Source organism: Mesoplodon densirostris, chromosome 6 (genome assembly GCF_025265405.1).
Source record: "Mesoplodon densirostris isolate mMesDen1 chromosome 6, mMesDen1 primary haplotype, whole genome shotgun sequence".
In the NCBI taxonomy this organism is placed as follows: Eukaryota; Metazoa; Chordata; class Mammalia; order Artiodactyla; family Ziphiidae; genus Mesoplodon; species Mesoplodon densirostris.
In genome coordinates, this window is record NC_082666.1 from 4,601,038 (window position 1) to 4,624,389 (window position 23,352).

Consider the following 23,352-nt stretch of genomic DNA (forward strand, 5'->3'; position numbering starts at 1 on the left):
CTGATATTTCTCAAAATGAACTCCTTTGAAGTAATTTTTATCCCACAAACACACACAGGTGCAAGCATATATGTGCCAACAGTCTCAAGAATTTACAACACCTTAGAGAAACTCTGTCGGTTCCTTTCCCTAATGACAAGTTTTTTTGTTGACATGATGAAAGACTCCTTACTAGGTTCAGGGAAAATATATATTTCCACTGATCAATTTCTGAGTTTCCCAGAAGACCAGAGTCCAAGAGAAATCCTGAAAACTAATGACAGTGGGAACAGAGCATATTTGTACTTTATTGCGCCAATCAGAGTCTAAACCACTGAAACAGAGAATGAGACAAAGGAAAATCGAATTGTCTGTATGTGTGTGTGTGTGTCGGGGTGGGTGGCAGGAGGAAGGCTGAGCAGGAGGGAGAGATGGTATCTGAGTGTACAAAGAGATGAAATAATTTGGGGAGAGGATCTAAGGAGCAAATATAATATATTGGGTTAACTCATTGCTTTCACAGAGCGAACATCTATTGTGCCCAAGGCATTGGAGACCTGATGGTTACAAGTTAGCTGCCAGCCATCCTCCTATGGTGTTTGCCTTAGAGCATGATTCTAACCAGAGGTTCATGTTTGGGCTTTAGTGGGGGCTGTGAACCCCCTGAAATTGTATGCAAAACTTCGTGTTTATAGATACACATGGGTGTGGGCAGAAACAGACTGGTACAGTTCCCACCCACCCCCACCCCACCCCGGGGATAAAATATACAGCAGGAATCATATTGTCTAAGCCTTCAGGTGAGAAAAAACATGATAATGGAGTTAGCCTTCTCTACTCTTCCCCTAGAAAGAATGAATGAACTGAAGCCACAACCAAAACAAGCCAACAGACATGGATACTTTACTTTTGAAAAGTTAAAAAATATTTTCTACAGAAACCATAAAAAAATAAAAACAACCCCCCTGCACTACAAAGGAGATAAGAAAAGGCCATTAAAAATAGTGAATTATAGGACACAGTTTACTGACAAGCTCTTGGCAACAGGGTCATGTCATTAGAGATCATTTGAATAGATCTCTCGCTAATCCTTTCTTGATTCTGTGCAAAGAATCTTCAAGTGGGGGATGGGAGCACATGTCACAGCCCCATCAGAAACTTTCTCAGCACATCCTCCTAACAGCTATGATCTTCTGAGTGATTATTATATGCCGAACAATATTTCAAAAGTTTGCCTGCAAGGTGTTATAAACCCCACAGCTATCTTATAAGAAAAGGTATTATTACTAGACCTATTTTACAGATGGGAAAACTGAGGCTCAGTGAGGCTCAGTGACTTGTTTAAAATTCCACACCTATAAGTTTCCTGCTATCTCTACCCTTTCTCCTTAGGAAATGCTGTAAATGGCCACACTAGAAAAGTGAGGTATATGTCAGAAAATGAAAGCAACTCTATAAACCCAAGACAATAAAACACCTTTCTTTCTTATGGGACTACTAATTCATTTTAATGGTATTTAAATTTAAATACTCATGGAGAGCAACATCAGAGCCCAGTTTTTTTTGTTTTGTTTTTTGCGGTACGCGGGCTTCTCACTGTTGTGGCCTCTCCTGTTGCAGAGCACAGGCTCTGGACGCGCAGGCTCAGCGGCCATGGCTCACGGGCCTAGCCGCTCCGCGGCATGTGGGATCTTCCTGGACCGGGGCACGAACCCGTGTCCCCTGCATCGGCAGGCAGACTCTCAACCACTGCACCACCAGGGAAGCCCCAAGAGAGCCCACTTTTTGAGCAGAATTTATCTTTACTGTTCCAGAACTAGAGAATTTTAATTGAGGGGGTGTGAGGGGAGTGAGGTTGGAGAAGAGTGGCGGAATGATTAAGGAAGTGGGCTTGAGATAAACTACAGAATTTCAAAATCCTGGTCCGCACAGCCTGGTAGAACTGAAGGCTTTTCTTGCCACCTAGATCGTGTTTACACCTTCCATGCCTCTTGTCGATGGCCATTGAAAACAAAGTATTTTGATACAATTTCAGACTTACAATTGCAAGAATAGTACAAATAATTTCTGTATACTCCTCATCCAGTTTCCACAACTGTTAGTATTTTATCACATTTGCTTTATCCTTCTCTCTCTAAATAAACATATCCATACTATTTTCTTCTTTATGCAGACATAACAATGCTCCTTTATGCCCTGCAGGGTATATTTCCCCCAAAATGAGGATATCCTCTTCCATAACCACTATACGATGAACAAAATCATCACCTATAAAATACTATGAACTAGTTTACAAAACTTATTCAGATTTCACCAATTGTCTCAGTCGGGTCAGCAAAAGAAAATCCCAGATCACGGGCTGCATTCTTTAGTCTCCTTTAATTTGGAACTGCTCCTCCATCCTTCTTGGTCTTTCGTGACACAAGTGTTTTGTGAGAAAGTATAGGTCAATAGTTATTTTGTCTAATGTCTTTGAGTTTGTCAGATGTCAGTCTTTTTGTTTTTTTTTTTAGAGACAAGCACAAATTTATTTGACCGTGTTTTAGAGGCGTTAACTCAGAGAGCTGATCATGCCAATTCATTATTCTGGAGAATATCTAACAGATTACACTCTTGGCTTCTCAAGGAAACATGGAAGCCATTCACTCAGTTGTTAAGCTCTTTCACTCATCTGTGATTTTTTTTTAACATCTTTATTGGAGTATAATTGCTTTACAGTGTTGTGTTAGTTTCTGCTGTATAACAAAGTGAATCAGCTATATGTATACATATATCCCCATATCCCCTCCCTCTTATGCCTCTCTCCCACCCTCCCTATCCCACCCCTCTAGGTGGTCACAGAGCACTGAGCTGACCTCCCTGTGCTATGCAGCTGTTTCCCACTAGCTATCTATTTTACATTTGGTAGTGTATATATGTCCATGCCACTCTCTCACTTCGTCCAAGCTTACCCTTCCCCCTCCCTGTGTCCTCAAGTCCATTCTCTACATCTGCGTCTTTATTCCTGCCCTCCCCCTAGGTTCATCAGAACCATTTTTTTTTTTTTTTTTTTTTTTTTTTTTCTTTTTGCGGTATGCGGGCCTCTCACTGTTGTGGCCTCTCCCGTTGCGGAGCACAGGCTCCGGATGCGCAGGCCCAGCGGCCATGGCTCACGGGCCCAGCCGCTCCGCGGCATATGGGATCCTCCCAGACCAGGGCACGAACCCGTATCCCCTGCATCGGCAGGCGGACTCTTAACCACTGCGCCACCAGGGAGGCCCCATCAGAACCATTTTTTTAATATTCCATATATATGTGTTGGCATACAGTATTTGTTTTTCTCTTTCAGATGTCATTTATTTTGTCCAATGTCTTTGAGTTTGTCAGATGTCCTGATCAGACTCAGGTTTTGCATTTTTGGCAGGAATATCACAGAAGTCATGTTGTGCTCTCCTCAGTGGATCATATCAGGGGGTGGTTTGTCCTACACTGGTGACGTTGACCTTGATCTCTTGTAAGGGTAGTGTCAGCCAGGTTTCTCCACTATGAAGTCACTATTACCTATTACCTTTACATTCCTGAATTAAATTCTTTCATGGTAAAATATACATAACATAAAATTACCATTTTAACCATTTTAAGTGTTCAGTTCTGTAGCATTAAGTGCATTCACACTGCTGTGCTACCGTCACCACCATCCATGGAACTTTTTCATCTTCCCCAATTGAAACTCTGTTCCCTTTAAACACTGATTCCCCATCCCCACTCCCATAGCGCCTGGCACCCACCATTCTACTCTCTGTCTCTATGAATTTAACTCTTCTAGGTACCTCATATAAGTGAAATCATACAGTATTTATCCTCTTCTGTCTGACTTATTTCACTTAGTATAATGTCTTTAAGGTTCACACATGTTGTAGCATGTGTCAGAATTTCCTTCCTTGTTTTTTTAAAATAGTTATTTATTTGGCTGTGCTGGATCTTCGCTGCGGCATGCGGGATCTTTAGTTGTGGCATGCGGGATCTAGTTCCCTGACCAGGGATCAAACCCTGGCACCCGGCATTGGGAGTGCCGACGGAGTCAACCCCTGGACCACCAGGGAAGTCCCAGAATTTCCTTCCTTTTTAAGGTGAATAAATATTCTCTTGTATGTATATGTTGCATGTTGTTTATGAATTCATCCTATGATGGATATTTGGGTTGCTTCCACATTCTGGCTCTTGTAGATAATGCTGCTATGAACGTGGGTGAATAAATATTCCCTGGTATGTATATGTTGCATGTTGTTTATGAATTCATCCCATGATGGACATTTGGGTTGCTTCCACATTTTGGCTCTTGTAGATAATGCTGCTATGAACGTGGGTGTACAAATATCTGTTCCAGACCCTGCTTTTCCTTCTTTTAAGTATGTAACTGGAACTGAAATTGCTGGATCATTATTTTTCCCTTCTTAATTAGCAAGTTTCTTGTGAAATGATACGTTGAGACTATGTAACTGTGCTCTTACTCCTCACACTTTCACCCACTAGCATCCTTCCATTCCTATCTGAATCGGTTATTAATCTAACGGTTGCCAAATGGTAATTTTCTTTCCATCGTTCCTTCTACATTTATTAGTTGGCATTCTACTGTAGGGAAGAAATTTCCCGTCACCCCTATTGATTTACGAATTTGGAAGCATTTTATTCAACCCTTTACACCACGGACACCTTAACGCTCTGAGCAATTCTTTCCCATGTGACTCCCAAAAGTGCAAGTTTGGGGAAGTGAGGGAACTTTCTGTATTTCCTTGTCACCATTAGGAAAGCCGAGCGTGCAGCCCGACTTCCCCAGATCCAGGGGATCACTTTCCTGCCCACGCATGTTTAAAGTGGAAACCCTCTCTGGGACAGGGCTCTGAGGAATCATGTGGGCCGCCCCGCCCCGCGAGAACTACATTTCCCAGAGTCCTTCGAGGGCTTGCATCATCAGCGAGCGCGGCTTTTTGCTCGCTGGTTTTGGAGAGCCCGGTGTGGCGGCGGCAACATGGCGGACGTGTTAAGTGTCGGCGTGAACCTGGAAGCCTTTGCCCAGGCCATCAGTGCCATCCAGGCGCTGCGCTCCAGCGTGAGCAGGGTGTTCGACTGCCTGAAGGATGGCATGCGGAACAAGGAGACGCTGGAGGGCCGGGAGAAGGCCTTCATTGCGCACTTCCAGGACAACTTGCATTCGGTCAACCGGGACCTCAAGTAGGTACCGGCTGAAGGGGCCGGGGACCTCCCACCCTGTCCCGACCCCGCGCGAGTCTCCTCAGTCAGGGGCTGCTGTCCATTTTCCTTGCTCTCTTGCCCTCCCTCCCTCCTCTCCAAGCCTCTACCTGCCCCTCAGGGCCACCTCATCCTCCACCCCCGCTTTCTCGTCTCCCTTCTCTTGGCCTCCAGGTCCTGGCTGTCTCCCGCCGTCCTGGACCTCCTCAGTGGTCCTTCCATTTCTCACTGGGGGACGTGCTCTTCCCAGGAACTTCCACTCCTCATCTCAGCTCGACAGGGTTCTCACCTGTGGGCCCTCTGGGCCCCACCATGTCTGATAAAATAGTACCAAACAGGACCTGCTCAGCACTGCCCCAAAGCCAAGTGCACTCCATCTGATTGGCCCCAGGTTTGCGTCCCTGAACCTGGAATTCATCAGTTCCACTCTAACCCACCCCCAAACGCGACAAAATAGGCTTTGTTCTTTCTTCCCCTACCCCTTCCGAAACCACCTGATCAGTACTTACACTCCCACTCTCACTGGTCCTGTTAAGTTTCTGCCTCTAGAGAGACCTAATCTCGGCCTTAACCAGCTTAATCACTTCTGCTTACACCTCCCCCCGCCCCCCAACAAATATTAATTTGTGGTCTTTTAGGGTTAAGGATTGTATATTTCTTTCTTACAAGTCACCTTCTACTTTATAAGTGAAATTAAGTGAGAGGATGTTTGTAAAATGTCTGGCACATAGTAGGCCCTTTTTAATTGGCTAGGTCCTGGACTTGCCTTCCCCTGCTTATGAGAGTCAGTCCTTTCCAGGAGGGTTAGAATTGCAGGATTTTTTGCCTTTTACCTCTCAGAACTGACCTTAGCAGGGGAAGGCATTGGGTGAGCTAGTCATCCTATAATTTCTGGAGTGGCTGGGTTTTTTTTTTTTTTTTTTTTTCCCATCTCAGCTTGGTCTCCTTAGTAACCAGATGGAAGGAGGAGGTAGGATGGAAGAGGAGGTGGTGACCAAATGATGGGAGCCTCTTTTTATTTATTTATTTATTTTCCTCTAAGTAGTTGCCATTCTTGTTTTGGGGGAAAGCCAGGAAATCACACACCCCTTCTCAACTCCCACACCCACTTGCTGTTCTCTGGCGCAGTGCCAGTTAATACTTACCCTGCTTGAGGGGATGCGCTGGTGGTTCTTAACTCTCTTCTGTCTCCTCTTTGATTGGCTTCCCTTGGTAATATACAGGATGTTGTAACCCTTCACCATTGTAGAAAGTTTAAGAATGTTGACATCACCCCTTTGCCTTCTTAAATCTTTAGACAGCAGTACCAAGAAGAAGGTGGTTGAAGATTCCAGAATGAACGTGGCACGAGAAGCTGTTCCTGCAAAGCCTTTGTTGACACTTTGAGACTGGCCCCTCAGACTGGCGTGCTTCTGGAATGTGCTTTTTTTTTTTTGCGGTACGCGGGCCTCTCGCCGCTGTGGCCTCTCCCGTTGCGGAGCACAGGCTCCGGACGCGCAGGCTCAGCGGCCATGGCTCACGGGCCCAGCCGCTCCGCGGCATGTGGGATCTTCCCGGACCGGGGCACGAACCCGCGTCCCCTGCATCGGCAGGCGGACTCTCAACCACGGCGCCACCAGGGAGGCCCTGGAATGTGCTTTTGCTGTTGACTCCCTTTCCCAAGCTGCTCTAGAGGTTTTTTTTTTTTGCTAGACTGAAGCGTGTTTCTTTAACACAGCCCCTCGGTGGTGTCTTCCCATTCGTTTGTTTATTTTACCTCTTCTTTGTTTTGTTAAGTTTTACCGTCTGTGAAGCGCCACGTACAAATCTATCTCTGAATGGTAAATCGTCATCATTTATTCAGGTACTTGCTGTTCGGCCAAAGGTACTGATCTGTACGTGGGTCTGAAAACTCTTAGTGAGAAGCAGTGTTATACTGCGTTTCAAAATTCCAGAAAGTCTCCTCTCCCCCCACCCCCCCTCAGAGAATGATTCGTGTTGTTCAAGGCTGATTTTAGGAGGCTTATTGATGTCATCGCTCTTAACTCTTGTTCTCCTTTAGCATGGCGCCAGAGAGCTCAGTTGCAAAACGAGATCAGCCCCCAGTTAGGGGTTGTCTCAAGTGGCCCTAGCCTTCTTAACCTTTCAGAAAGTATTTCTTCTTAAGGGACTTTTGATGGGCAGTTTGAAGAACCGCCATTGACCAATGTCGTTGGCTCAGCACTGGAGTTTCAGTGGACTCGGGTTTATTTGCTGTATCTGTTTACTTTTCAGTGAACTGGAACGTCTGAGCAACTTGGTCGGCAAGCCTTCTGAGAACCATCCTCTGCATAACAGCGGGCTGTTGAGTCTGGATCCCGTGCAGGACAAAACCCCTCTCTACAGTCAGCTCCTTCAGGCCTATAAATGGTCAAACAAGGTAAGGGGGCCGTGTCAGACATGGAGCTAATACAGGAAAAAACAAGTTTTCTTACGTTTCATAAAGGCAGAGAGTGAGGGTTTTTCTTTCCTTTTTTGTTCTTGATTCAGCATTGGGTTACAGAGTTGGAAGTTTCAGACTTTCCCTATGAGAGATTATGTAGTCCTTTGAAGTCTTTGAGGATTGTTCAGAGTCAGGTGCGTTTAACCTGGTTGCTAGGTGTAGGGAGCAGCTTTTATGAACCCCATGAAATCACATGCAGAATGTTGTGTGTGTGTGTGTGTGTTTTTCTGGGGAGGACTTCCTAGCTTTCATCAGATTCTCAAGAGGGGTCCCCGACCCCCAGAAGATGAAGGACTGCTGGTCTAAGTGTGCAGCCACTCACACGGTTTATGTTGCTTGGCCCATCCTCCCCATGGTTGATGGAAGAACATCACTAGAGTACTGTTTGGTAGATTACCGTCTCTCTCTCCCCGCCCCCCCACACCGTGCCGCGCGGCCTGCGAGATCTTAGTTCCCCAACAAGGGATCGAACCCAAGCGCGGAGTCTTAACCACTGGACCGCCAGAGAAGTCCCCATCTCTCTTTTTTTTTTTTATTGAAGTGTAGTTGATTTACAATATCATGTTAGTTTCAGGTGTATAGCACAGCGATTCAGTGATATGTATATGTGTGTGTGTGTGTGTGTGTATTCTTCAGATTCTCTCCCTTATATGTTATTACAAACTATTGAGTATAGTTCCCTGTGCTATAAAATAGATAACCAGCAGTAGGTCCTTGCTGGTTATTTATTTTATACATAGTAGTGTATATACTATGCGTAAAACAAATAACCTCCTAATACTCTCTTTTCTCTAATTATTCTACACCCGTCTGAGGGAGATTGTTCTAAACACTCTCCCTAGAATTTGCTATTCATGGTTTCCTGCAGTAGGCAGGCCCGTGGCGTAGACCTTAGGACAACTGTAAAAGGAAAACTCAGCTGTAGGGTAAAAACAACAGGAACAGTTAGGCTCATAAGCCTGGAAACCGTTAGTTGGTTTACTAACAAGTTCCTCTTGTTTGGGTGCTGTGGGTTATTGCGTTTTGTTTGGTTTTTTTGCTGCTGAGAGAAAGCTAGAATATATGTTTGGAACATTTGGGAAGCTGTTCTCATTAGACCACTGCCTCCCTGGACATAATTGTTCCTACAGTCACTGATTGTGAGCTGCTCTTCCCCCTCCAGTTACCCGGCATCCTTTTCCTCTTTCCTGTGGTTCTTTTCCCTCTCAGGTCTTAAGTGACAGGTGAGCCTTGACAGTGTTTCCAGTGTGTAGAGTTTTTCCTTTGAATTTGTCTGGAGGAGTATTTAACATTCTTTGGTTTGCAGTGGAACCCTGGCGGCTGAATCTGAGACTCAGGGAGAAATGATTTATGGTGGGGCACTTCAAGAAGGAGCTTGAACCTGGGATGCGTGCATTTAACCTCTAAGGCTTGTCCTCCAAGCTCTGGGCTGCTGTTGACAGAGACCCACTTCAGTCTTGAGGATCAGGGTGCCCAGGTGGTATGGGGATCTGTCACTCTCCTGCCCTGTCTACGCCTGCTTTTCAGTGTTGGCCTGATATCTCCCAGTGGTGGAAAAGACACACTGGCAGCTGTAGGTTTGCATGGTCCTTCTACCAGGTGATCTCCAGGTGTCCACACCAGACCCTAAAAACGGATTCTGGCCCTGTTTGGTAGGTGGCCCCTACCTACCCAGACAGCTCATTGAGTTCAGGGGGTGGGATTCTCTGACTGCCCAGTGCAGATCAGCTGAAGCACGGGAATTGGGGCTGCTTGGAATTAGATAGAGGCAGGAGAGGACACAGGGCAGACAAGAAATTAGAGATGTCTGTTGCAGTTGCCAGGGCCAGACCTGAGACTGTTCTGGCCCTACGCAGATAGCCCTGCCCTCTCAGGCTGTTCTATTTGAGCTTCCTTATTTCCCCAGGGGCACGCTTGGACATCTTAATGTGAGTTTACCTGGTGATTGGGTGGGCTCTGATCTCTGGGTGACTTATTTCTGGTTGGACTCCTGGTAGAAAGTCTTGCTTTTTGGTGTTTGGACGTGGAAGCTGTGTTCATGTATCATGTGGGTAATGTTCTTGGAATAGGCTTGAGGGATGGAGACTTTTCAGTGGTGGGAAGATTTAGGCTGATCTCGAAACCATGAGTACGTGGGACTCCAGTGGAAGCGACTGGTTTTAACTTGAAGTGATGACTCTTTTGAATAAAGGTAGTTTTAATTGTTTGCTGAATTTATTAGAGTATTAACATAGAAGACCCTGTCCCTGCCCCCCACCCTTGCCCTCAGGTGGAAAAGAGGATGTGTTAAGGAAAAGAAATACTATGTATGTGGAAATTCTTGTCCTGGAGATGCTACAGGTTAAAACTAGATGTAGAAATGTATCACAGATTTGAAGTCCCATCTGAGCAGTGTGAGTGGTGTAGGGGTTTCAGTCATGTCCTGGCATGGTGCATGCCTCTAAAGCACCAGCTTCCGAGTGCCCCAGCAGAGAGGGGGTTTTGGAGTCTTATGCCATTAATTGGCAAAATAAAGAGAATGATTAAGAGATGTTTAGCTTACCCCCTTATTTCATAGCCAAGCAGACCAAGGCCAAGTGAACCGACCTGCTCATGGCTTCATAGCTAGACTAGAATTTGCCTTTCCTGATGTAGGTCAGTGTTCTTTCCTCTAAAACGTGATGCTTTAATCAGGGTTGGCTTAAGGTTTTGACTATAGCAAACATTTTTCCCCCTTTAACCTTCATCACAGGAGCAATTCATATGTTATATTTTGTTCATGAACCGGTATCACATTTTACTCATTTTTAGTGGTTTACTGAAGGATGGAGATGACAGATACATGGGACATGGTCCTCGAACTGTCACTCTTGTCCAGGGCAGACATCATTAACCACCCTCTGTATTCTTTCCCGCTAAGGCCACCTCTGGGCTCACAACTCTGTTCTGGGGCTAGGCAGCCCCTGCCAGTTATTCAAAGGTGGGCTACAGGGGAAACATGTTTTTTATTTCTGTTATGGTAGAGAATGTCCTATTTGACTATTGCTTATTTATACCTTACCTTACCCTAGAAGGGATTTAAGATCTATTATGTGAATACTGTACTTCAAACCTTGAAAGAAAAGAGGAAAACAAGGGTAAGGATGCCGTATGTACATTTCTTTAATAAACTCAAGAAGTAGCCCCAAGAAATAAGCCAGTATTCTAATTTCCAGCTGGGGATATGGAAGCAGCAATGATATGTGTTTATCATGCCTGTCTTACAAATGAAAAGAGCTTTTTAATTACAAAAGCTTTCATCATTCTTCATTTTACCCTCGAAGAGTTTAAACCAGAAAGTGCATTAATATGTTAGGTGAAGTTGAGGGTAACTTGCCAATGTCAGCTTTCTGCACTGTTGGCTAAGAATTGACGGAAGTGTGGGAAAGGCTTTGATACCACCCATTATGTGATGAACTTTCTATTTTATGTGCCGTTGGCCATAGAGAAGTCTCATTCATGCTTACTGACTAATTATTTTCTTTAGGGGATTTTGTAATTTTTGTAAAGTCAGTCAGAATATTAATTACATGGTAGTTGGCATAATTGTTAGGATAACACATTTAAAAATTAACCTAGAAAAATAAAAACTAATCTAATCTAATGAAATGATGTCAAATTGCTGGGAGCAGCACTTTTCCCATGCTGAGTTGGGGAAAGAATTTAGCTTTCAACTCTTGTGCACCTATAGATTATTGTTCTGTAGAGAGATGACAAGCTCTCGACGACGGCAAAAAATAATTGGCGTCAACGCGGTCCTTGCTGTAAGATAGTGAATGTGAACATAATGAGGAAAGAAAATCACTTAAATGCCCCCCAAAACCTTAATCATCATGACTTGGGATCAGGCACTGTTCTGGATTGTTCTTCTTCTTATTATCGCTTATTACGTTCGGATATGCTGAGAGTTAGGCTGAACTATTCTGAAGGCCCCTTTCCAAAGGTTTCCAGTGTCCTGTCTCCAGGCTTTGATTTCCGGCTTTGACTCTCTTCACTTGTTTATGGCAGGAGGCTGCTTGTGTATTTGCCTGAAAAGGGGACGAAGACTTCAGCCTTTTCCTGGTGATGTCTCAAGGAGCAAAGACCCCAGAAGTGTGACTTTCTCCCGGGGTTGGGAAATGGGCCCTGAGGAGGGGGCTGGCGCTGCCTTTTCTTTGTTTTTGCATGCTTACTTTTCCACTTTTATTAGAGAAAGAGCAAATTTCAATTCCAAGGGTATTCAGTTGGAAAGTCTGAAGACATTTCCTCTACTCTACCTTCCCGAGCTGTTCTTACCCGAATCTAGTTACTCAGTGGCTTTAAGTTGCTATAACATTTGTGTCCCTCACATCCAGCCTTGAAGGTGCTCTTGACGTTTTGGCATCATGGAGCGGACGGGTAGGATTGGTTAAAACTGCAACACGGAGCCTTTTCCCTTAGGGGCCCCGTCCTCTTTTAGGTCCCTGAGGAGAGAGACTGTGTCCCTCTCGTTCCCAGGGGGGAGTCCCCAGCGCCTAGCAGGGCTCCTGGTACTCAGTGCACATTCAATTAAAATTCACTGAATGAATGAAAGAATAAGTAAAAAGGGTTTTCTGTTGAATTTTTAATTTACAACCCCTTTTGTGGTTTGCTTGCTTGCTTGCACTTTTGATGAAGTGCCATCAGGACATTTCCATTTTGGGCCATTACTGAGAAATCTAGTTGTGCCACATGTAGATGAGAGAAAATTCTGAGGTCCTGTGCTGGAGGCCAGGGCCAGATTCCAGAAGGGTAATTTGGAAGGAAAGGTGAGGTCAGTTGGTGAACTGATGATAAGCTCTTTGAGGGCTGAGGTTGGAGGTTTCATCTATGTTGCCTGTCATCTGGTGTTCCCTTCCTGAGAGAGCTGGGTTGACAGCCAGTGCTCAGGAGGGGATGGGACTTGGTAGACGTCGTCCGGAGTTGACTGAGTCGGGCTCATTTGAGCGACAGCACTTGATGTCAGGTGTTCTGCGGCAGCTGTTGTTTTGGCAGAAATGCGAAAACTGGGAAGAGGCGAGTCAACTCCGTCAGCCTCTTAGGGATTATCCCACTTGGTGTGTCATCAATAACTAATTTCTGTTCCTAGTGTTTTCCTTATCACCAGACCCACCCCCGGCTCACTCAGGGAATACGGATTCATTCAGAACATAATGAGGAAACAAAATCACATAAATGCCCCCCAAAACCTTAATCATCATGGCTTTGGGTCAGGCACTGTTCTGGATTGTTAGTATTAGCAGAGGGGCCAGGTACCATCCTTAGAGGTGTTCTTACACCTAAACCTAACCTTCCTGGCTCCCTGTCACTCAGCATGAACTTACCAGCAGAGCGCGTTTGACTGCCGTAGTGACTGCCCTGGTTGACCTTGAACCCTGCACCCTTCTCCTCCCTCCCCACCCAAAGGCCTGATACTGTGTGAGCCATTATGAAAAGAACAAAGAGTAACACAACCAAACAGGAAAAAGAACCAAACAAAACCAGTCTCCGGGGTTTCCAGATACTGTTGGATTCAGAAGTAAAGGAAGGTACCGTCAGAAATGTCAAGGCTTAACTGTAAGTTCTGGAGTCAGGCTGCCTGAGATATGATCCAGCTCTGCACTTACGCTGTGCCTTGAACACGTGAAAAACTTGTTTAAAGCATTCGTTTCCTCGTCTGTAAAATTGGGGTAATACAAGTATTTGTATCATAGTGTTATAGGGAATATTAAATGAAATAATGCGTATGAAGTGCCTTAGAACAACTCACATGTCATAAGTGTGTATGAATGGTAGTTATAATTCCCGGCACACTAAGCGTATGTGTGTGTTTGTTTACGGAGTGGCAGTATTGCTCAGTGGTTAAGAGCATAGGCTTCAGCGCTAGACCACTTTGGTTCACATCCCAGCTCTGCTACCTGACAATGATGAAGCTTCCCTCTCTGTGCCTCAGTTTTCTATTCTTTAAAATGGGGACGATAGTTGTACCCACCACAGAAAAATACGTTGAGACTAAATGAGGTAATATAAGTACAGCACTTACCTGGCATAGAGTAAATACTCTCTAGGGGCTGGTATTATTATTATTATTATTATTATTATTATTATTTTTGCAATACGCGGGCCTCTCACTGTTGTGGCCTCTTCCGTTGCGGAGCACAGGCTCCGGACGCGCAGGCTCAGCGGCCATGGCTCACAGGCCCAGCCGCTTCACGGCATGTGGGAACTTCCCGGACCGGGGCACGAACCCGTGTCCCTTGCATCGGCAGGCGGACTCCCAACCACTGCGCCACCAGGGAAGCCCTGGGGCTGGTATTATCATCTTAACAAAGTGGCGAGGACAGACCCCCAGGCAGTGCGGGCCTGTCTTTCAGTGGCTTCCGCTGTATCACACAGCCTCCCAAGCTTGACTTCAGTGTATTCTTCTGAAGTTCTACAAATCAGATTCTTTCAGGCAATCAGCACCTTTTCCCCCAGAGGAAGCCTGGGCATAGATATCAACAATTCACACATTAGTATGAATTAGTGGGAGGGGGCTCTTTCCTCATAAAACCTGGAGGTTTGGGAGTTTGGTGAGGAAGATAGCTAACCTTTTGGTAACCTTTTGATATGGAGCCAGGGGTTTGGATGGGATGTGGGACTTGAGGGATGGTGAAGACAGGGTGAGGGGCCTGGGAAGAAATGAGGAATGAGGGGATGGCACAGAGGTTGGGGAGAAGGGCTATGTCTTGCCCAGAGCAGACCATCTGTGCAAACTGAGGAGGAATCCTCTCACTTTGGCACTTGATAAGGCCTTGCTCCCAGAGCTCAGCGTTCCCATTGGTCTGTAGTCCTCTTACCTGGTGGGGAAAACATCATAGGCTAGTCTGGGATTTCTAGTGCTGTTTCTTTAGGAAAATGTTTGCACACACGGGCCCGTGTAAAAATAAGCTCGGATTGTATCCATTTTGTAAATTGGGTGCTCATTACAGGCAGGGCTCTGGAGTCGGGCTCTGTTGGGTTTGACTCCCCGGCTTTGTGAGTTGGGGTCAGTTCCGTACCCTCCTTCTGTCTCAGCCTCCTCATCGGTCAAAAGTAGATGATAACACTTCTGCCTTATAGGGCTGTTGGGAGGACTGATGAGTGTAGTACACCTGAGGTACCCAGAGCAGTGCCCAGTGTGTAGTGAGCGTGCAGTGGTGTTCGTGCTTCTTCTTGCTCCTTTTAATACTGTTGGCCAAGCTTCGTCGAGGCAGCGGTGGTCAGGAGAGCACTGGACAGAGGTCTCCAGAGGCCGGGATTTGGCTTTGGCTGTCTGCTCGCCAGCTGTGTGCCCTTGTGCCCGTGGCTTTGTTCCTCTGGGTTCTAGCTTCCTTGTTGGTAGAATGAAGAGCTGGACTGAAGATCTCTCGAGTCCCTTTTGGCTGTCACTTGGGAAGGAGCAGTGGAGTCATTTATGCATTTCCGTGGTTTTGGAAATGAAAGTGTCACCCGGGGGGTAGAGGAGAGTAATTCTTGTCCAGTAACGTTTCTTAAGCACAACTGTTGTGTACACTACAGAGCATCTCAGAACAGACCAGGAGAGAGCAGCAGCCCTAGAGGCCCTTAGGGGAAGATAACCTTTCAGAGGTTCTCTAGACAGCAGTAGCCTCCTGTAACACACCGAGTGTAAGCCGTCATGAAAATCACCTGATGCCCCCATAGTTCTAAGTGGGTTCCACCCCAAGGCTTTGGCCTAATTCCGTATCTTTATGTTCTACTTATTAGTTGTGGTTTCTGAAAATTGTCACTTTGTTGTGGCCTGGAATCAGATGTGTGATCCCCTCCTGCCTTTTTTCTAAAGGAGCAGGAACTCTGTTGAGAAGCTGCCCTGGGCAGGCTGCAGAGGCTGCCGGCTGTGTGTCACCCGTGCCCTACAGGAGTCACTCTGTCCGGGGCTGGGGGTGAGGGTAACTCAGCCTGAGTCCCTCTTTGGCTGTCTTATAGTAGCCTTTTCTGGGCTGATTGGGTTTGTGCGGTTTGCCCAAAGCTTTGTGTAGATTGTAACCAGAGCCTGAAAAGGGCACTTTCTCTTCTCTTCCAGGAATGTTTAGTAGACAGGAAATTGTCCCATATCATTTTTGTTCCTGGTAAGTTGCACATTGACGGTGGGGAAGGAAGTGTATCATCACAAGTGCAGAAAGAATCTGATGTTACGCCTCCCCTTTTGCTTGTCTTCTTTTCCTCATGGCGGGTGTGAGCTGGGAAAGAGCTGAGAGATAACTAGTGCTTCTCTCCTGTGGTCGGCGCCTGCTCCGGGCCAGCCCATCTGTTTTGCTGCTTCACTTGCCAGCCGTACACGGATGACACCGCACTCCGGCCAGCCTAGAAGCTCGCCTGAGATCCTGACCCCTGTGTCAGAGTGCCCGCTGGACATCTGCACTTGGGACTCACAGGCTTCCCGGGCAGAAGGAGCCCAGAACTGAAACGCTGCCCCCGCCCCCAGACCTGCTCCTCGTGGCGGGGTGCCCGGACCCTCACACCTGCTGACCAAGATCTACTGATGCCACCCCTCCAAAACCGCTTAGTCTTTCCTCTCCACCTTGACTGCCGCTGTCTGAGCCCAGGCCCCCCTTATTGCCTGGGGCAATGCTCCTGCCTCCCCTCTGGCTTCCTGCCCCTCCCCACCCACTGCAGCCATTTTCCGCTAGGCAGTTCCCAGGGACCTGGACAAAGAAGACACCTGATTGGTTGCTCCTCAGTGGTTTCCTCCATCTCCCTTAGGATTAATTCCAGCTCCCGCTGACACTGGGAGGCATTTTAGTTATCGCACCCAGGGGCCTGAGTCCAGAAGCAGACAGACCTTTGGCCAGACTTCTTAACCTCAGTTTCCTCATCTGCAAAATGTCACCAACAGTCCTGCGTCTTAGGGTGGCTGTGACGATTACGTGAATACTCCCTTGAGTATGCAGCGCAGAGCCTGGCAGATGACCTGTTTACCGTTAGCAGTCCGGGTGCAGGGCCTCACGGTCTGGCACCAGCTCCCTTCTCTAGCCCCCACCCTTCCTTCCTTCCTTCCTTCCTTCCTTCCTTCCTTCCTTCCTTCCTTCCTTCCTTTCTGGGGGAAAAAACCCCTAAACTTTTTATTGTGGAAAGTTTCAAATTACACAAAAGTAAGAGAATTATCTAATGAGCCGTTGTCTACTCAGCTTCAACAATTAAGAATATTTTGCCACTCTTATTTCATTGATTTCCACATCCCCCTACTCTCCTTTTTGGGGGTCAGGGGTGAGGACTGGAGTATTTGAAAGCAATTCCCGACATCATGTCATTTCATCGTGAATCCTTCAGCGTTCAGCTTCCTTTCTTCCCACTTGCCCTGCTCTTATTTTTGCCAATTCTCGTCTGCAAAATGCATTGCGGTTCCCCAGAATCTTCTGATCTCAGGGTCTTTGCACACGCTCTTCTCCCTTCTCCCTCCTTTCTTTGGAAAAGTCTTAGTCATTTAGATCTTAGACTTCCTCTGGGAAGTCTTCTGAGATGTACCCAGATTAGGTGCCCCTGCGTTTACACCTGTGACAGCTTTTATCCTCCTCTGCCTGTTTGTTATCCCCACAAGGGTAAGCCTTGTCCTGTGTTAGGACTTAGACTTTGGGTGTTATCTAACACCTTTGAGCCTCAGCCTGCTGGACTAGAAAATGGACATAATACCAATCTCATCAGATTGGTCTGAATGTCTGATTAGAAGCTGTATATAAAGTTTCTGGTTCAGGGTAGGATGTATAGTGGCCTGTAGTAAATAGTTGTTATTGCTAGTAGCTATTTCTAAGTAAATTGGAGCCTCTAAATCTCTTCCTCTTTCCTTTTTAGATGATCAGTTTGAGTTTTTTCCCTTCTGAGTCTGCTGCGATTTACTTGCCCTTGACTTTTTGCAGCTTTGTGTTGTTGTTGGGTGTGGGGGAACTGAAAGGGAGGAGGTGTGGAAGGGAGCGCCTAGAGGCTTTATCCCTTCTCTGGCGGCCATGCCCTAATCTTAAGGACCTCTGGGCTGGGCTCAGGGGTTCACCCGTGGGTCCTGTGCCGTCAGCATTCCCCTTCTTTTGCAGCAGTCACGTGTTTGTTTGGGAGTCTCCAGCAGGCTCTCCGGAGCTGGTTGCCGCGCTCCCTGGGCCGGGGCCCTGCTCGGCCTGCTGCTTTTCCTCGCTGACTTGACCAAGTGACCGAAACTCCCAAGACCCTCACTCCCCCCAGGGACAGTATACGCATCTAGTAGGTTCTGGCAAGTCGGTAGCTTGTTGCACCGTCAAACTTGCCTCAACCCTGTGGATTGGAGGCTCTTTCTGAAATCTCTAGTTTCGTTTGTGGCTGCTCTGCTAGACGCAGCCCGGTTCCTCTGGGAGGAGCCCAGAGATTAAAGCGCTGCTGCAGAGAAGCCTCTAGAATGACCAGGCAGACCTGATCTGGTCTGTGTTTGCCCCACAGGCTTTCAGCAGCTGTGCTGATTGCACTGCCGCAGCTGCTCGCCCTCCAGGTCCGTCCCCTCTCCTCGAGGGTTGGGGCTCTGGTGTCACTTTGAAGGCCTTCCGTCGGGGACAAAGTAGACACTCGTAATTGAGCCCCCCAAGTCCCCCCATATTTCCAAACAGACTCCAGGCACTGTGCCTCCTCTGGCCAAGTGTTAGATCTCAAGGGGACCTCCACGATCAGGTGGGGCAGCGCCCCTTCTTTTATAGAGAGAGTGACTTGTCCAAGGGCCACACCGCCAGCCCTGTAACTGGGACCTGCAGTGTTCGGTAGCCTGAAAAGGGAATGTCATCCGGATGTCCAGGCAAGCAGAGAGGTTTCTTCCGCTGTTGAAGCCCATTAAAATATTGCCATTTACCTGTGGTTTTGTGTCTGCTGATCCCCCTGTCAGTGAAGCAGGAGCAGTGGTCAGTCCACATTGCTGTATCAGAGGGAACCACGGGGGTGGGTGTGACCCATTGACAGCTGCAGTCTGTGCGCAGACCAAGACTGCGTAGGGCCCAGCCTAGGCATGGATGTGGCTCAGGGCAATTGCCTTGACCTCCATGAGCAGAGCAGCCCCAGGCCCCGCAGATTCAGAGAGGCAGGTACCCTCATCTGCTTTAAGCTCCGCTGTGATAAGTATGATATGAGAAGTTAGGATCTTAGCAACTCACTGGCATGTTTGCTGGGCATGTCGTGGAAAGAAAGGTACTGCTGTGGAGCCTCTTATCCCCTTCCTGGCATGGGTGGGGACCCCAGGGATGACTGTGTAAAGATAAGCCCCCTGGCCACTTTTTTCCCCTTTTTAACAGGAATTGTACTTAGTCCTCCAGTGGGTTCATGGGATGCCAGTTGCTCTTATTTTCTCCCCGTTTGGATGTTTCTGTGTGTTTTAGGGTTGGAGGGTTACATCGTACCATCATGATTTTCAGTCAGTAGGCTTCTCGAATTACTGATCACTTATTAGTAGTTGCTGCCCCTGAGCATTTGGGCTCGGTGCTCTTCTGATGACCATACAAAGTAGATTGGGAAGCGAGAGAGTCTGCAGGTTTTGAGTGTGTGTGTGCGTTCATATGTGAGAAAGTGGGTGCACTTGGTATAAAATGCTCAATCATATTAATTTCCAAACTGCTTTTGAGTAGTGTGCTGTTTGCTTGGAAATATCTAATCCATCTTTTGAACACGTGTTTATTGGGCATCTACTATGTTTCAGGCACTGTTCTAGACACAGTGAATGAAACTGATCAGTTCCCATCTTCCTGGAACTTAGCATATATCCAGTTCTCTAACTTGATCAGCATGCCCAAAGCACATGATTCTAACAATAATTCCTGACTCCACTGTTGGTCTTTTTTCCCCCTTAATCAGTGGCCTTTCTATGCCTCAGTTTACCTGTCTTTACTGTCAGAAAGGAGCATAACTGATAGGTGCTGGGTAACTTAATTAACACCTGTAACTTATCTAGAACAGGGCCTGAACGTAAAGGAAATTTTGTCTTGCACTCCTGAGATCTTAAATATCATCCTGTTTTTATAGTTTGGTGCATTTTAATTCTGTCTTGTGCTTAACGCAAATGCAAATTTATTGCTGTAATATACACTTTTCTGGTTTGTTTGCCCTGGGCATGTTACCAGTTTGCCCATATTCTGCTGTAGCCTAAGGTCGCACTTGTTTTTTCTTTCCTTTTTAAGTAAATTTATTTATTTTTAATTTTTATTTATTTTTGGGCTGTGTTGGGTCTTCGTTGCTGCTCACAGGCTTTCTCTAGTTGTGGCGAGTGAGGGCTACTCTTCGTCGCGGTGCACGGGCTTCTCGCTGCGGTGTCTTCTCTTGTTGTGGAGCACGGGCTCTAGGCGCGCAGGCTTCAGTAGTCGTGGCTCGCAGGCTCAGTAGTTGTGGCGCACGGGCTTAATTGCACCACCTCATGTGGGGTCTTCCTGGACCGGGGCTCAAACCCGTGTCCCCTGCGTTGGCAGGCTGATAGTTAACCACTGCGCCACCAGGGAGGTCCCAGGTTGTGCTTGTTTTAAGGGGTTTTCATTGATTTTAAGAGAACACTAAATGTCTATCTTATATTTGTGTCCAAAGGCAAAAAAACAATCAGTCAGGGTACTGACTTTCTTGCCACCGTTGACATGAGACCTGACCCAGTTGGACTGTTTGTGTCCTAAAAGAACTCTCCACGTGTTGTTTTTTTGATATGGATTAGTGACTGCAAAGGGTGCTGCACATTTGTTATTCTCTCTTATTTGTCAATGGGTCTGTTTATTTTCATTTTTATTTTTTTTGGCCTCACCACGGGGCTTGCGGGATTTTAATTCCCCGACCAGGGATTCAACCCGGGCCCTGGCAGTGAAAGTGCCGAGCCCTAACCACTGGACCACCAGGGAATTCCCAGCGAATGGGTCTGTTTAAATTTCATTTAAATACCTGGAGCCCTGAAGGCTGATTTTGCCCGTGGGTGAGATTGGCCCTGTGCACTGACTTCAGTGTCTCACCAGGGGCGGGCTGGGGCCCGCTGCCTGCACTGTGTCCTCTCCTGTTGCCTGGCCACCTGCCTGGCTGTCCATCCAATCATTTGTCTAGCTCACTATTTAAAATCACACTTGATAATTCAGTGTGTTTCCCAGAGAATGAGTTGATTCGAAATCCTACATTATCCATGGTGTTTGTGATGAGAATTTGAACCACCCGAGTTTCAAGATAAAATGAATTCTCGACCTCTGTTTCTTAGTGAGCAGGAAATGAGGAGGCAGCCGTTGAAGAGTTTTGTTTAGTGATCAGGTGGAATTGTATCTTCTTTCCTGTGAAAGTCACTGCGATGGTTTCCGTATGTTATATAGTTCCGTGTTATATAGTTCCGTGTTTTATAGTTCCGTGTTTGTTTTATACTTCCGTGTTTGTTTTATAGTTCAATGTTTGTTTTATAGTTCCGTGTTTTATAGTTCCGTGTTTGTTTTATAGTTCCGTGTTTTATAGTTCCGTGTTTGTTTCATAGTTCCGTGTTTGTTCTATAGTTCCGTGTTCTATAGTTCCGTGTTTTATAGTTCTGTGTTCTATAGTTCCGTGTTTTATAGTTCCGTGTTTGTTATATAGTTCCATGTTTGTTTTATCGTTCCGTGTTTTATAGTTCCGTGTTTTATAGTTCCGTGTTTGTTATATAGTTCCGTGTTTTATAGTTCCGTGTTCGTTATATAGTTCCGTGTTTTATAGTTCCGTGTTTGTTTTATAGTTCCATGTTTGTTTTATAGTTCCGTGTTATATAGTTCCGTGTTTGTTTTATAGTTCCGTGTTTTATAGTTCCGTGTTTGTTTTATAGTTCCGTGTTATATAGTTCCGTGTTATAGTTCTGTGTTTGTTATATAGTTCCGTGTTACAGTTCCGTGTTTGTTTTATAGTTCCGTGTTTTATAGTTCCGTGTTTGTTTTATAGTTCGGTGTTTTATAGTTCCGTGTTTGTTATATAGTTCCGTGTTTGCTTCATGGTTCCGTGTTTTATAGTTCCGTGTTTTATAGTTCCGTATTTGTTATATAGTTCCGTGTTTGTTTTATAGTTCCGTGTTTGTTATATAGTTCCGTGTTTTATAGTTCCGTGTTTGTTTTATAGTTCCGTGTTCTATAGTTCCGTGTTTGTTTTATAGTTCCGTGTTTTATAGTTCCGTGTTTGTTTTATAGTTCTGTGTTTGTTCTATAGTTCCGTGTTTTATGGTTCCGTGTTCTATAGTTCCGTGTTTTATAGTTCCGTGTTCTATAGTTCCGTGTTTGTTTTATAGTTCCGTGTTTGTTATATAGTTCCGTGTTTGTTATATAGTTCCGTGTTCTATAGTTCCGTGTTTTATGGTTCCGTGTTCTATAGTTCCGTGTTTTATAGTTCCGTGTTATATAGTTCCATGTTTGTTTTATAGTTCCGTGTTTTATAGTTCCGTGTTTGTTATATAGTTCCGTGTTTTATAGTTCCGTGTTTGTTTTATAGTTCCGTGTTTGTTTTATAGTTCCGTGTTTTATAGTTCCGTGTTTGTTTTATAGTTCCGTGTTATATAGTCCCGTGTTCTATAGTTCTGTGTTTGTTATATAGTTCCGTGTTATAGTTCCGTGTTTGTTTTATAGTTCCGTGTTCTATAGTTCTGTGTTTGTTATATAGTTCCGTGTTATAGTTCCGTGTTTGTTTTATAGTTCGGTGTTTTATAGTTCCGTGTTTGTTATATAGTTCCGTGTTTGCTTCATGGTTCCGTGTTTTATAGTTCCGTGTTCTATAGTTCCGTGTTTGTTTTATAGTTCCGTGTTCTATAGTTCCGTGTTTGTTTTATAGTTCCGTGTTATATAGTTCCGTGTTTGTTTTATAGTTCCGTGTTGTTATATAGTTCCGTGTTTGTTTTATAGTTCCTTGTTATATAATTCCGTGTTATATAGTTCTATGTTATATAGTTCCATGTCATATAGCTCCTCTCCAGATTTCGTCCTCTTCACCCGAAAAATGCTTGTGAAGACACTTATTTTTCTGGGCAGGTAATGCTCTTAGCGCGGGGCCAGCACAGAGGAAGCCCTTGGTGGGTACGCGTTTCCTTCCAGCGCTGCAAGTTCCTGTCCGCCACGCCCTCTCCCCCATAACACTGAATTTGAGCCAGTGGAGGTGTTGCTGCTTAACTAGATTACCGTCAGCCTGGTTTGGATAGCAAAGGTGCTATCTAAATGCGTTCAAAATGTTCCGAGAAGCCTCAGAGGATTGTAGAGGCCAGCGCTCTCCTATCCTTGTTTTTCCCAGTCTAAACCAGAGCCGTCCGTGTTCATTTTAAATGCTTGGATGAGCTCAAACATTGAGATTTTAATGCATTTTCACAGTAGCTCAGAGAGCGTCACCACATCATCCTGCTGGCAGCTCATTGGGATCCTCGGCCAAAATGCTGTGCTTGGGGACCTCGGCTTATAGACCCGGAGTGCGGTGATTTCCTAGTGAGACGTCTTGTGGGGACGTTGCTTCGCCTGTGGGGACGTGTTGTCCTTCTCAGTCACAAAGTGATGGGCACGTGTGGCTTTTGAGGAAGGTTTTCGGAGCTTTTGGTTCGCGGAGGGTGCAGTTGCTTTATTCTGATGAGTCACAAGATGGGAAAGGGCTCTCGTAAGCCTCCAGTTTGTTGTTGATCCTAAAGGCACATTGACAATATCTGCACCCCGGTAGGGTCTGGAGGGCAGTTCCCAACGTACCTCCACCTTCTACTCCCACTCATC

At 45.9% G+C, this 23,352-nt stretch overlaps 1 protein-coding gene across 1 annotated transcript in view; it reads left to right on the plus strand.

Annotated features, from left to right (window-relative positions):
• The first annotated feature begins 4,970 nt into the window (after positions 1–4,970).
• Positions 4,971–23,352, plus strand: part of MED27 (mediator complex subunit 27) — a 208,806-nt gene continuing 190,424 nt past the window's right edge. Inside the window, exons 1-2 of the mRNA XM_060101070.1 lie at positions 4,971–5,190; positions 7,462–7,606. Of these exons, the coding sequence (XP_059957053.1) occupies positions 4,988–5,190; positions 7,462–7,606 (348 nt within the window). The 5' untranslated portion in view covers positions 4,971–4,987. The remainder of the gene's footprint in view (positions 5,191–7,461; positions 7,607–23,352) is intronic.